Source organism: Notolepis coatsorum (genome assembly GCF_963971535.1).
Source record: "Notolepis coatsorum genome assembly, chromosome: 3".
Lineage (NCBI taxonomy): Eukaryota > Metazoa > Chordata > Actinopteri > Aulopiformes > Paralepididae > Notolepis > Notolepis coatsorum.
The window spans coordinates 110,349,999-110,365,227 of NC_140167.1; the positions used below are offsets into that span (position 1 = coordinate 110,349,999).

At 40.6% G+C, this 15,229-nt stretch overlaps 1 protein-coding gene across 2 annotated transcripts in view; it reads right to left on the bottom strand.

The window, feature by feature from the left end:
- edar (ectodysplasin A receptor) overlaps positions 1 to 15,229 on the bottom strand; it is a 222,303-nt gene that overhangs the window by 73,700 nt on the left and 133,374 nt on the right. For both annotated transcript variants that reach the window (XM_084311564.1, XM_084311563.1), the window contains exon 2: positions 15,109 to 15,174. In XM_084311564.1, the coding sequence (XP_084167690.1) occupies positions 15,109 to 15,159 (51 nt within the window). In that variant the 5' untranslated portion in view covers positions 15,160 to 15,174. The remainder of the gene's footprint in view (positions 1 to 15,108; positions 15,175 to 15,229) is intronic.

The window sequence follows — 15,229 nt, forward strand, 5'->3', positions numbered from 1 at the left end:
TCAATTTTGTCTTTTTTGTTTTAGTCTAAATTTAGTCGACGAAAACGGATGACATTTTTGTCTATTTTTAGTTAATGGAAAAAAAACTTGTCAGAAGTCAGAAATAGTCAACATGGAACATTTTCTGATTTAAATTGCGTATTTATTTTTTAACCTAGGGGAATCTGAGTCGGCGGCACAAGTGATACACAGGAAGTATATGTTGGTGTAGACATGGTCCAATGTATTGTTGCTCCTACAGTATATGTTGGTGTAGACATGGTCCAATGTATTGTTGCTCCTACAGTATATGTTGGTGTAGACATGGTCCAATGTATTGTTGCACCTACAGTATACAGTATGTTGGTGTAGACATGGTCCAATGTATTGTTGCACCTACAGTATACAGTATGTTGGTGTAGACATGGTCCAATGTATGCATCTAAGAGAGCATTACGGATGTGGTGACGTTGTTTCTGACCAGAGAGACGACACTGAACTCTGTCTGTCTTCTGTTTGCTGTGTCTTTCCTTTCTCTCTGCCATGATTGTCTGTCCTCTCTCTGCTGTGTCTGTCCTCTCTGTCATGTCTGTCCTCTCTCTCTCTGCTGTGTCTGGCAGCGGTTTATTCTATAACAGGATACTGTAAACTAAGTAAACAGAACACACAGTAGTACTAGTAGTAGTACACACTGATTGCAATCTGCTTGCATAAAAACATTATATAAAATCACATTCTGAGGTCAGTGTTAAAGTGCCACATGGAAGAGGTCTGGTTAGTGGTTAGAGTTAGAGGTGGTCTAAGTCTGGTTAGGGTAACTTAGGGGTAGTTAAGCATTCATTATAATTTATTATTATTATTTAGATAGATGGATGTAAAGGGCTAGACCAACTCTTAACCCCTATCCGGACCTAGACCACCTCTAAGTCACAACCCTAACTTAGGGGTTAAAGTTAGAGGTGGTCTAAGTCTGGTTAGGGGTTAGAGTTAGAGGTGGTCTAGGTCTGGTTATACTGATCCGATACCAGTGCATACATAAAAAAATATATATATTATATAAATTATAAAACTTTTTTTCTTTTCTTTTTTACAGCTACTGTTTTATATATACTGTTTTTTTTAGTAATAACTAGAAAGTAATGGTATTTATTCAACAACATGTGGTTGTATTAGTATTAGTATCATTAAATGACAACTATGCTCAACTATGCTTCACCTACGGAAAGGTTGTTGGCACATTGGTTCCACACGGACATTATACGTTGTTGCGCACTTCCTATCCAGTCGGCTCCGGTTCAGTTAGCTCCTAGCAGAGGCACTGTTGTGATTTTTAATGCAAAATAAATATTCAACATTCTCTTTTGAGACTCCGCCTCAGACTCTTATCATTTGGCACTAAAAGCTAAACATTGTCACCGGTATGGCTGTCTGCATTATGTTGCATTAATTGTGTGCAGTTAGCCACATTAGCGTGAGCTAGCTTAGCCACTAGCTAACGCGTTCTAGATGGAAATACAAACAATGTAACGTTACTGGTGACAAAGTTATTTACCTTGGAATACTCCTTTGCCAACTTGCTGTACTTTGCTTGCAGGTCTGCAGCTGGATTATGAATAGTCCCAACTTTAGCCAAGGTAACGTTAAGCTAAAACTAGCTTTTCAAATAGCTCCAGCTAATGCTAATAACACAGAGCTCCCGTCAGCCGTCACACTGTTCTGTCGGGACGATGGCATTAAGAAAAGTTATAATTAGTTTGTCTCGTCTTGTTTTAGTCAACAATATCAACATACATGAAGAGAAATTTCGTCCTGGTTTTTATAAATTACATTTTTGTGTCCTCAGTTGTGGTCAACGATATTTAATAAACTATTTAGTCTCGTTAGCGTCACATGGTATTCAATAACGTGACGTCACGTCTCGTTGTCGTCATAAAAAAAAAACCTTCGTTGACGAACATCTTTCGTCATCAATTTAGTCAACAAAATTAACACTGGTGTTGTGTGGTGTGTGTGTTGCGTGTTGCATGTTTTGTGTCGTGTGTTGCGTGCCTGGTGCCAGTGTATGGCAGCCACTGAGCCTGCGCAGCCCAAGGTTGGGTGCTATAGGAGTAGTGGAGAAGGCGATTTTGAAAAGTGCTGTATGAATGCGATGATTAATCATTCATTCACACACAAACACATGCAGGCACATTTACATTATGTAAATGTGTCTGTACTTGCAGACACACATGTGCTCATATGCATAATATACCCAACACATCCATGCCTGTGGTGGGTGAAAGATGATGAATGGCATGCATACACATTAACACACGCACGCACACACACACACGCACACACACACACACACACACACACACACACACGCTCGCATCAGCTCTGACTGTGGTTCAATCTCTGGCTCCTCGGAACAGGAGAACACACACGATGAGGGTCAGAGGATAAAACAAGCAACCATACAGCCCAATACCACACAGTCCAATAGACATAAATTTAATCCAGTTTCTGTTTGAAATAAATATCCCCAAAACAGCAAACACAGAAACAGAGAGACAGCTGTGTGCACAACCATCAGAGACCAAGAATGCGTGTGTGTGTGTGTGTGACTGTGTGTGTGGGAGGGCTGTGATCATGACATTTTGCAATGATGATTATTGTGTGACAAATAATTGCGATAAACCGATTTAACTGTCTCATTTGTCTTAAATCTTTACATTTTGTCATTTAGCTGACGCTTTTATCCAAAGCGACTTATAAGTAGTTCTGTACGACAAGTCAGCAGGAAGGGTACGACTCTTACAACTGAGTAACAATGTTCATCAAACAGTGCTGAAACTTGGGTGCTGCAGTGATGAGTGCATAGTAGTAAGACATATTAGTATAGTAGGAAGAGAGCATGATAGTGTAAGACAGTAAGAATGTTAGTCTTTTTATAGATTTTTTTTCATTTCAGATATTGATTGAAGAAGTGTGTTTTTAGTCGATGGCGAAAGATTGATGGGGTTTCGGCTGTCCTAACTGTCTTGAATGCAAAGTGTGCCCATTTGCGCTCATTTGTAATGAGATCCATGTTGCTCACCGTGCTACATTGCAAGGATTTGTGCACAAACGAAGATGGCATCTAACCTTCCTGCATAGAGATCTAGGCTATTTAACAGGCAGATTGATCTGGGTGACAGGACATCAACATTTAGTTTACAAACACACATAGGCATGGAGGTGGTGGCAGCTCCCTCTTCTCCACCTCCCGTCCTCCTTCTACTCATCCCCCTCTAAGTGATAAGTGACTGAGTTTATGGCCAAATAATCCTCCCACGCCAAGTGATCCACTTGCTAATTCAATTGTATTCCATATAAGATTAAATAAGAACTGATCATATGAACTGACCTCACAGACACACCTAAAGCAGACCACACTAACCTGACTGGGCCCGATTCAAAACGTCAATGTAATTTCATCCAGCTACTAGGTAATCTGGTTTTTAAAAGAACATTTTTAAAGGCATTTCTCCTGTGTTATATTGTAGTGGATCGTAACAGGAAAGGACAGATAACATCCAACAATGGTAGCAACTGAGCCAGATTTGAACCCATTTGAAACCCATTTTTATTGTGTAGAGTGTAACTGACTATGTGTAACAAATGTAATTTCACTGCCCCACGACCAAGCCAAAAACATATATACAGTACATATGGGCCATTCTACCGAATTGGTGCAAACTGCTGTCCCACTACCAGAAAACTAATTTAAAAAGCATTGAAACTTTTTGATGTTTAATAATAATAATCATAATAATAATAATAATAATAATAATAATAATAATAATAATAATAATAATAATAATAATAATAATAATAAAATGTATATAGCGCCTTTCAGGAAACCCAAGGTCGCTTTACAATCAAGAGGGCTAGGGAAAGGGGGCAATAGGGGAAAAGGGAAAAAAGGGGAGGATGGGGGCAGGTAAGGGATAATGAACCTAATCTAATCTAAACTAACTAATGGGGAAAAGCCTTGGTGAAGAGGTGTGTTTTTAGAGCAGTTTTGAAAGTGTCCAGGGTTGGGGCTTTGCGGATTTCAGGGGGGAGAGAGTTCCAGAGGGTAGGGGATGCCACGCTGAAGGCTCTGTCACCAAAAGTCCGCAACCTGGTGCGAGGGATGGAGAGGAGACCCAAATAGTAGGATCGTAGGTTCCGGGATGGAGTGTACTGGTGGAGGAGATCAGACAGGTATCGGGGGGCGAGGGCATGGAGGGACTTGTAGGTGAGGAGCAGGAGTTTAAAAGAGATGCAGAACTTGACTGGGAGCCAGTGGAGGTGGATGAGGGTGGGGGTGATGTGCTGCCAGGGCTTGGTGTGAGTGAGAACCCTGAGTTCTGTACATACTGGAGCCTGTCCAGGGCTTTGCTGGGTACCCCGAACAGGACTCCGTTGCAGTAGTCCAACCGGGAGGTGATGAATGATCTCAGCCACAGAATCTGAGAGTGAGGGTCAGAGATGGGAGATGTTTTTGAGGTGGTAGAAGGCAGACTTGGTAACGGATTTGATGTGGGAGTGAAATGAAAGTGTGGAGTCAAGGGTAACGCCCAGGTTACGGACTTCGAGAGACGGGGAGATGGAACAGCCGTCAACGTGGAGATCTCCAACCTTCCGGAGCAGTGCCCTGGGGGCCACAACCTGAGTCTTTTTGCTGTTAAGTTTGAGTAGTTTGGTTGACATCCAGGTTTTTATGGCGTGGAGGCAGTTGACTAAAGACTGTGGGGGGAGCTGGGAAGATGGTGAGGTGCTGAGATAGAGCTGAGTATCATCAGTGTAGCAGTGAAAGTTGAGTCCGTAGTAACATATGATCTGACCGAGGGGGAGCATGTAAATGGTGAATAGTAGTGATGCACCGATGTGAAAATTGTGGCCAATACCGATAACCGATATTAATATTGCTGTTCTGGCCGATACCGATATTTACCGATGTCGATATCTCTGTATAGAAAACACTTTTTTATGATAATCAAATAAAGAGCTATTTTCCAAAACGCATAATTTTTTTTACTTTTGTAACTTATTTTCAGAAATGACTGATATTTTGAAACTATTTAAGGCCAAAACATGTAAAAAGAAGAAAAAAAATATTTAAAAAAAAAAAAAAAAAAAAGGGTTTTTTTTTCTTTTCTTTTTTTTTATAATATCGGCCCTATCTTGATATCGGACCGATACCGATGTGTAAAAAAACGGCCATATCGGCCGATATTATATCGGCGGCCGATATATCGTGCATCACTAGTGAATAGTAGGGGACCCAGCACGGAGCCTTGGGGGACACCGTGGTTGACTGGGGCCGGGGGGGAGGATGAGCCGCTGATGCTGACAAACTGAGATCTATTTGCAAGATATGAGTGAAACCAAGACAGAGCTGTACCGGTGATGCCAAGGTTGTCGGAGAGGCATTTGAGGAGGTCCAGTCCGAATGCTCGTTTGTGATGTTTATGTAACCCAGGTTTCAGATTCATAACTATTTAAGTTATAAGAACATAAATAGTTAATTCCATTGAATAAGAACATAAATAGTTAATGCTATTATGTAAGAACATAGGTAGTTAATATTATTGGATACCAAGTCCCTTTGAATTACAGCATTGCCCTTTAATTTGCGTCATGACGTGAGATGACGTCATGCTTTACGGCGCGCGAGTCTTGCTACTGCGCAGATGCAGACACAATCCACGGAGATTCAACACACAGTTGAACAGAGCTAGATAACGAGATGAGATAGCATGATAAAACCAGTTATCAAACAGTTATAAAAGATTCCCCCAGTTGCAAAACCGAAGAAGCGTTGCAGTAAAGTAGCTGTAGCCTGCGGTTTTGGTGAGTTTCAATCAATATTGTGCTATTCAATTGTCGAGTGCAAAAATGGTTAGCTCCATGCTACAAGCTAATAACGTTAAAGCTAATTAACGTAGCTTCATTCTGAGTCATACACGAACTACCCCAAGCTCAATTTGGTTAAATGAAAACTAGGAAGGAACCATTTCAGAAGTACTTATAATTGTATTGATATGCTGTACGATAAGAACAAGGTCTATATACATTTTGAATGTTTTTGAGAGTTTTATATGAGTGGGGAATGTTCCATATGCTAGTGCACTTTAGCCTAAATTAGCATGTGGCAATTTGTGGCATATGATCCCACGTGCTGTGATGAGATATCCTACTTTAGCTTAGCGTAGCTAAAAGTAGCCTGATTGATTATTCATTCTGAAAGCAATGAAAAGATGATGAAGCGATAAAAGATGGTAAATAGCTTTTATTTTCTGAATGTCTGCTCACAAGCAGGCCAGGTTTTTCTAGCACCCCGTTCCACCCTTGGAGCAGTTCCAGGAGTCCAGACCACCCATCACCACGTGTGCCCACGAGGGGATGAGGCGGTGTGCCGGACGATGCAAGATGGCGAGCCAACCCACTGAACCTCTGATATAGCTCAAGGCTAATGCCAGCCTGATTTGAATACCCCTGTTGCCCAACTCCTGTTACCTGTAACAGTCCGGTAGGTTTGAACTGATTGAACTTGAATCATGAGAACTTCCACGGATTGAACTGACCTGAACACAAGGACATTCCAAGGGCTTCGACCCCGTTCACCTTTTGTTATTTTGATATTGTATTTTGTATTTGATTTGATTTAATCTGATAAAATACTGATAATTCTCCTACAAGAAGGGAGACTTAAAGGGTAAATACACCCAGTAAGATACTTGAACTACTGATGTTCTCTTGTAAAGAGGACGAGTTAATGGGTTTCAAGTGTACCCATTGATGACATTGATTATAGTTGAATCACTGATGGTTCTCCTGTAAAGAAAGAAGGTTTAAATGGTAATTTCACCTAATAAGGTATTTGCATTCCCATAACCTAGAATATTCCATTTGGTACTTTTGTTGTGTTACACCTTCAAAGGAAGAGTTTAAAGGAGCATTTCACCTAATAAGGTATTTGCGTTCCCTGCACATTTAAAGGTTTAAATTAATATGTTTAAACATTTACCTATTGAAATGATAAACTGAAATAGAGTTTACTGATGATAAAAGGATACATCCAATATCCAACCTTGAACCTAGCTTTTAGCTAGAGATAACCTCAGAGACGTCTGAACCAAACCTAATGTGTTGATCCAATCAATCTAGGACTTGATATCAAAGTAACCCTCCCCAAAGGAGAGGTTACTGAACGAACCAAAAAGGGATACTTCAAACCGTTACTTGCACTTTACGTCTGTATGTATTATGTATGTCTAGCTAGCGCGCATTTGATTAAAACACTGGTTATTATTATAATTCTGTCTCTGGTCCATTATTCTTTAATTGTGCATATTACTCCTCTCCTCATTCGTACCTAGAACTGTGCCTGTGGCGAACAGCTGTTACAAGTAAGTGACACAAGTGCTAAATTTATTTCAAGCTGTCAAATGCAATACAGGTCCAATGCAACACACAGCTGTTACTCATTATACTACCTAAGTAGGAGCCTCATAGGACCCTGCAGGTGACGGTCTGACTGCCTGAATGAAAAGTAACCCACATTATAACAATCCCTTCCCCCATAGTCTTGAAAGACTCTGCCCAACTCTACCTGGATAACGACGTCCTATTTCTGGACCCGGTTCCGGAGGCCTCAGCACGACATTTATTGTACATTGGAGGGGGTTGCGTTAGGACATTTACAGGGGCCAGTTTCGAATTGCAGTCTCCCATAGGTGCTCTTTGAGAGTGGTTTTGAAAGTGGGTAGTGATTCACATTCCTTTACAGCTGTGGGTAGGGCATTCCACATTGATGTGGCATAATTGCGAAACGTGTTTAGTCCCTTGTTTGAGCCGAATCTGGGTTTAACATGATTTGTGGAGCTCCCTCTGGTGTTGTGATAGTGGTATTCAATGACCTTTGGAAAGTATTTTGACATGTACATGGGTACCTTAGTTGTGTAGTGTATCTTGTAGACCAGGCCCATTGCAAGTTGCTGTACTCTGTCGTCTACTCTAAGCCATCCTAGGTTGTCAAAGTGGGCAGGGATGAGGTGGGTTCCAGGAGTAAGGTCAAGCAGTAGTCTGACCAGTTTGTTTTGAGATGTTTGTAATTTTGTTTTTAGCGCCTTTGAGGTGCTTTGGTACCATGAGGTGCAAGCATAGTCGTAGTACCCTTGAATGAGTGCTCCTGTCAGAGTCTTCAGGGTATTCTTGTTTACCAGAGAGGAGATCCGGTACAAGAATCTAGTTCGTTGGTTGACTTTTTTTATTACATTGGATGCCATTTTGTCACAGGAAAGATTTGCCTCTAGGATGGAACCTAGGTATGTAATTTCATCTTTCCTTGTGACAATATTGTCACCCACTGTAACTGAGAAGCCATCGGTCTTGCTGAGTTTGTTATTTGAGCCAAAGAGAATGGACTCTGTTTTACCCAGGTGTAATGATAGTTTGTTATCAGCGAGCCAGATGCAGATTTTGCTTAGTTCCGAGCTGAGGTTTTTTTTCAACCTGTAACTTGTTCTTGTCAGAGACCAGCAGGGCTGAGTCGTCCGCGAACAGGAACAAGTTGCAGTCACAAGCTGACGACATGTCATTTGCATAAATTAGGAACAGTAGCGGTCCTAGTATGCTTCCTTGTGGAACACCACAGCTCACTGGGAGGGGGGGGGGGTAGGGTATCGTTTACATCCACCATCTGTTCTCTCCCCTCAAGGTAGGATTGCATCCAGCTCACTGATAGACTATCAAAACCAATTGCTTTTAGCTTGTCAATCAGAACAGTGTCGAAGGCCTTTTGTAGGTCCAGCATGACCATGCCGCAGTATTTGCCCGCGTCCACCTCTTGTTTGATGTGGTCGTTTAAATAGAGAAGGCATGTGTCAGTGGAGTGGGATGTTCTGAAGCCAGATTGGAATTCGTAGATTAGATTTTTTTTCGCAAGGTACTTTTCGACCTGTTCGTATACTATTATTATTATACGTTTCCATGACTTTCGAGATGGAGGTAAGGATAGAAACAGGGCGGTAGTTGCCTGGGTCTAATTTGCTGCCCTTTTTGTGCAGGGGTGTTACGCTCGCAATTTTGAAGTCTTTGGGTACGTGTCCCTGTTTTATGGAGAGGTTTATTATGTGTGTGATGACTGGGGTGATGGCGGCTACTGAGTCTCTGAGGAATTTGTAGGGGATATTGTCATGGCCAGTGGCCTTGTTAGGTTGGAGGGCACTCAGTTTTTTGAGTACCTCAGCTGTTGTTACCATTTCTAGTTTGAAATCGTCTTTGCCGACCCCTAGGTTATTGTAGTAGGCTATAGTGTTGTCAAAAATAGCGAAGTATCGATACATATCGATACTGAATATTTTAAACGGTTTCGATACTCATTTCCCGAAATACCGATACTTTCTGCAGTATCGATACCAGCTGGCTTGCTCCCGCAAGTTGTTGACAGACAGACACGCTGTTGCAGAGCACACTGGCCCCTCCTCCTCCTCCTCAGTTTTTGTCTCAATTTTGTCTTTTTTGTTTTAGTCTAGATTTTGTCGACAAAAACGGATGACATTTTTGTCTATTTTTAGTTAACACTTTGATTGCCGGAAAACGCTTTTTCACGTCATTCAGAGCCATGCTAAAGGTGCCGAGGACGCCGTAACTCGTCTTTGATATCAATATTTCAAAAATCTGTGATCGAAATCATATTTTCTTTCCGGAGCCCTGAGATGTGCTGGTGGGCTCCCACCAACTGTCTAACGGTTCGAGAGCGCCATCTGGTGGCCGATCGGCAGATCGGACAAGAGGGAGGGGCGCCCCAAACAGGAAGTGCTCATCCATATGAGCTCCGGGCACTCGCGTCCGGTAGCCGGACTCCATCTCAACACACTGGATGATCAATCGCTCGCCCTAACTCAATAAACAACGTTATTTGGACGTATATAGTATTATACAAGCTGGAAATGGTTCATCAGGATAAACATCCCATAATCGAAAACGGTCTACACCACGCTGATCGTCCAACGGCGCGAGGAAGATCCGGTAAGATTCAGCGTTATTTTTGAACGTGTTCCATATAAACTGTTATGATGAACATATGACCCACACTAGATGAATGATATAACGCTGCCCACGGAATTATAAACGATCCCCCGCCCATCCGGTCATCATCAGATCATACGTAGATCATTCTAGAAGTACGTCCAATTGAAATTTTTTATATCGCCCCGATTGCCATCAAACTGTATTTCATCATCAATATAATGCATTTGGGGCTATAGATCACGTTCTGGAGAAAGCTGCAGAAAGAGATGAAAACATACTTATACATTAGACCATACTTTACTATGAATATGTGAATGAAAAAGTTTAACGTTGCTACACAATGAACAATACATATAGGACTTTGAATGGGCCCTAATAATGGCAATGTAGCAATAGAATTTAAAAAGTTATAGCCATGCAAAGAAGGGGTACTTCTCCATAGACAAATAGAGCTGGCAATCTATGGTATATCATGAATTTAACCCATGGCAATCAAAGTGTTAATGTACAATTTGTTTTTATATAAATTATAAAAAAAAAATCTTTTCTTTTTTACAGCTACTGTTTTATATATACTGTTTTTTAGTAATAACTAGAAAGTAATGGTATTTATTCAACAACAGGTGATTGTATAGATTAGTATTAGTATCATTAAAAGTTCTATGCTCAACTATGCTTCACCCACGGAAAGGTTGTTGGCACATTGGTTCCACACGGACATTATACGTTGTTGCGCACTTCCTCCTATCCAGAAGGCTCCGTTTAGGTTAGCTACTGTAGTAGCAGAGGCTCTGTTGTGATTTTAAATGCACAATAAATATTCAACATTCTCTTTTGAGACTCCACCTCAGACTCTTATCATTTGGCACTAAAAGCTAAACATTGTCACCGGTATGGCTGTCCGCAACATGTCATTAATTGTGTGCGAGAGGTCGATCAGTTAGCCACATTAGCGTGAGCTAGGTTAGCCACTAGCTAACGCGAGCTAGATGGAAATACAAACAATGTAACGTTACTGGTGAAAAAGTGATTTACCTTGGAATACTCCTTTGCCAACTTGCTGTACTTTGCTTGCAGGTCTGCAGCTGGATTATGAATAGTCCCAACTTTAGCCAAGGTAACGTTAAGCTAAAACTAGCTTTTCAAATAGCTCTTCAGCTACAGTAATGCTAATAACAGAGCTCCCCGTCACACTGCTCAACTCGGGACGAGGGCATTAAGAAAAGTTATAATTATTTTGTCTCGTCTTGTTTTAGTCAACAATATCAACATACATGAAGAGAAATTTCGTCCTGGTTTTTGTAAATTACATTTTGTGTCCTCAGTTGTGGTCAACGATATTTAATAAACTATTTAGTCTCGTTAGCGTCACATGGTATTCAATAACGTGACGTCACGTCTCGTTGTCGTCATAAAAAAACCTTCATTGACGAAGATCTTTCGTCACCATTTTAGTTGACAAAATGAACACTGCCGACAGACACAAATCGCGCAGCATAGCGTAGACTTTTCCTCCACATGCACTCAGGAATATGGCTCGCTTTTGTCCTGCATCTGTGATCTTGTTAGCCCCAAAATAAAATTCCAGACGTTCCACGTACTGCTGCCAATCATCTGTTTCCTGATCAAACTCATGGATTTTCCCATACGTCGTCATTTTATACCGTTCGGCTAAACTCCAAGTTTAGTTTATATGTAATAATGTAAAGGTCCAGTCCGAATGCTCATTTGTGATGTTTATTTCAAGCTACACACAGCAACACACAGCTGTTACTCATTATACTACCTAAGTAGTATGTGGGTTAAAATTCTGTAATGTGATGTGGTTTGAATATCATCTGAAATATAATACTTCTAACTAGTGCTGGCAGGCGATTACAAAAATGTATCTAATTAATTACAGGATTTGTAATTAATTAATTAATCTAATCTAATCTTAATAATTTTTTACTACGATCTTGTCAGTCAATCATCTGACTTCTGGATTTACTTTTTTATTTCTCTTATTTTTTGGGATGATCTCCCACAAACCTGAACGTTATTGCCATAAAACAGAACGCAGTTAGTTTATCTACCTTTCTGTGAACGTCTAGCAAGAAACAGCGTTGCAATCTGATGAAAAATGGTGGAGAAATTTACATTTCATTCATGGTTCGTGAATCACGCCTGGTGATACTAAATCCAGATTGAACTCTGCCTGATGCATAGATGTGCGACTTGGCCATAATAAGGTCATTTATAGGCCTGATATTCTATATTCTATAATCATATTTCAAATTGCATGTGTGGCAGAATTCAGTACTGTATCTACAAAACCTTCTGTTTAATCATCTTCCCTTTATTCATTTGCTTAGATTTTTCAGGTCTGGTATATTTTAGCATGGTGTTATTCAGTCAAAGATAAAAAAAAATGTAAAAAATAATTATTGAATGAATGAGATAAAAAAAAAATATATATATATATATATATATTCTTTTTTTAAATAAATTTTGCATGCATTTTCATAACACGATAATTAGCTGTGTAATTCATTAATCTAATTAACGCGATAAACTGACAGCCCTAACACAATATAACACTGTGATTCTAGCGAAAGGATGTTGACTCGAGCTCAACAGCCAATCAAATTACCTTATGTGCTCCCGAGGCAATATGTTGATTTGCTGGAATGGTTCTGTCTAAGCAACTTTGTTTCCCATTAAAGGGGAACTCCAACATTTTGGGAAATTAGCTTATTTAACATCTTCCCTGGAGTTAGACAAGAAGATACATACCTTTTTTGTCTCTGTGCGTGCATTTTAGCTTTGGGAATAGACGCTCCGTTAGCATAGCTTAGCTTCATCACTGGAAGTGAGGCAGGACAGTAGCCTTACAGTGCCTTACAGTGTATTGCAAGGTCTGACATTGACCAAATTTGATATGCATGACCTTGGTGGGCTCTAGGTCAACTCCTGAAAAGGGGGTCAATGTCAGACCTTGCAATCAAAAGTTAGGGGGCGCACTGAAATTATGGCAAGGGTTATTAGCCCCCTAACTTTTGATTGCAAAGTCTGACATTGACCCCCTTTTCAGGAGTTGACCTAGAGCCCACCAAGGTCATGCATATCAAGTTTGGTCAATGTCAGACCTTGCAATACACTGTAAGGCACTGTAAGGCTACTGTCCTGCCTCACTTCCAGTGATGAAGCTAAGCTATGCTAACGGAGCGTCTATTCCCAAAGCTAAAATGCATGCACAGAGACAAAAAAGGTATGTATCTTCTTGTCTAACTCCAGGGAAGATGTTAAATAAGCTAATTTCCCAAAATGTTGGAGTTCCCCTTTAACAGAGACCGGACTGTGTTGTTGAGCACACACACAGAATGTTCAGACGGCCATGAGGAGATATTTGCTGAATTAGAAAAAAAGTGTATTGGATTACAATAACAGACTGCACCTTTATTAAGTCAGCATAATATAAATAGTTACATTAGTGCAGATAGTACAGACAGTCAGTGCATGTGTGTGCATACCGCTTCTCACTGGTATGTGTTCTTTTCACATATTTGTGTGTCTGCATATGATAAGTGTGCAACATTTATAAGTTATTAGTTATTTTTACTTACTTACTTACTTACTTAGGCCTTTAAATTCCCAAAGGAACATAGGCCATCGACGGAGCTCCTCCATCCTCTCCGGTCTTGTGCCCTCCGCTCCAGATCTTGCCAGGACAGCCCTTCTTTCTTCATCTCCTGTTCTGTGGTTCTTCTCCAGGTGGTTTTCGGTCTGCCTCTCTTCCTCCTGCCCTGTGGGTTCCATGTCAGCGCCCGCTTTGTGATTGATTTCTTTCTTCTGAGTGTGTGACCTATCCACTTCCACTTCCTCCTCCGGATTTTTATTTCTATTGTGTCCTGTTTGGTGAGTTCCCACAGGTTGGCGTTAGAGATGGTGTTGGAGGCATCTGAGGCACCGGTTGGTGAAGGTCTGTAGCTTGTTGAGTATAGTGGTGGTGGTTTTCCCGGATTCTGAGCCATATAGTAGAGTGGTCTTTACGTTTGAGTTGAAGATCTGTAGCTTGGTCTTGAGTGACAGGTTTTTTGCCTTCCAGATAATGTTTAGCATGTTGAATGATGTCCTTGCCTTTCCAATCCTGGCTTGGACATCGTCTTCCGTACCCCCTTCCACAGAAATTATGGTTCCAAGGTAAGTGAAGCTGTTTACATCCTCTAATGGGTTTTGTTCCATGGTTATGGGTGTGTTGTTCTTGCTGTTGATACGCATTACTTTGGTTTTGGATGAGTTTATTTTGAGCCCGAGCAGTTAAATTAGTTATTTTTAGTCAAATGTAATTTTTTTCAGACAAACGGAATATTGTGGTCACAACCAACACATTACTGTCACTACCGGAAATGTGCAGTGAAAACCGAAACATGGGATGTTTTGTCAAAAATAAAGTATATTGAGTTATCAACTAAGATCTTGTGATAGAACTAATGAATCCTTGACTTTGAAATCAGAATGCCCTTTACAATTAAATATTGGATTCAAAATACAATGAATCTCATAAATTACACTTAAAACATTGTTCAAATTGTAATTCTTTTAATAAAGAAATATATTTACACAGTAGATGTAAACAAAATCTTAATAGGTCATAACCTTTCTTATTTTAAATATATTATTGTGTTTCGGTAGTGAAAAATCTGAATAATTAACTGTACAATTACTAGAAATGTGTAACTTGGATATTATACAATTTACATACATAGCTACAACGTTTTTGGGAAAATACATTTATTTCAAGATTTGTCCAACTCTGACTTTGAACCAATTGGGTAGAATTGCCCATATTTGGGTGTTAATGGAAAATGGACCAGTCTTCATTCCTCACCCTACTTCAGTCTCCAATTAACTTCAGTCTCTGTGAAGGGGTGGAGGGGTAAGGAGGAGGGGAGGGGAGGGAGGAGTGGGGGTAAGAGAATGAGAAAGGATGGGAAGGCCATGATATCAGAGGGGGAGATGAGGAGGAGGGGTGTGAGAGAAAAGAGTGAAGATGAGAGGAAGGGGGGAGGGGGGCACAAATTGGAACTAGATTAAACTCACCAACAAGGAGGAGAGGAGGAGGGACTTAATCTGAGTTCTTCTTCTTGACATCTTCACTTCTTCCTCCTGAGAGACAGATAGTCAGAGAGAGAGAGAGAGAGAGAGAGAGAGAGAGAGAGAG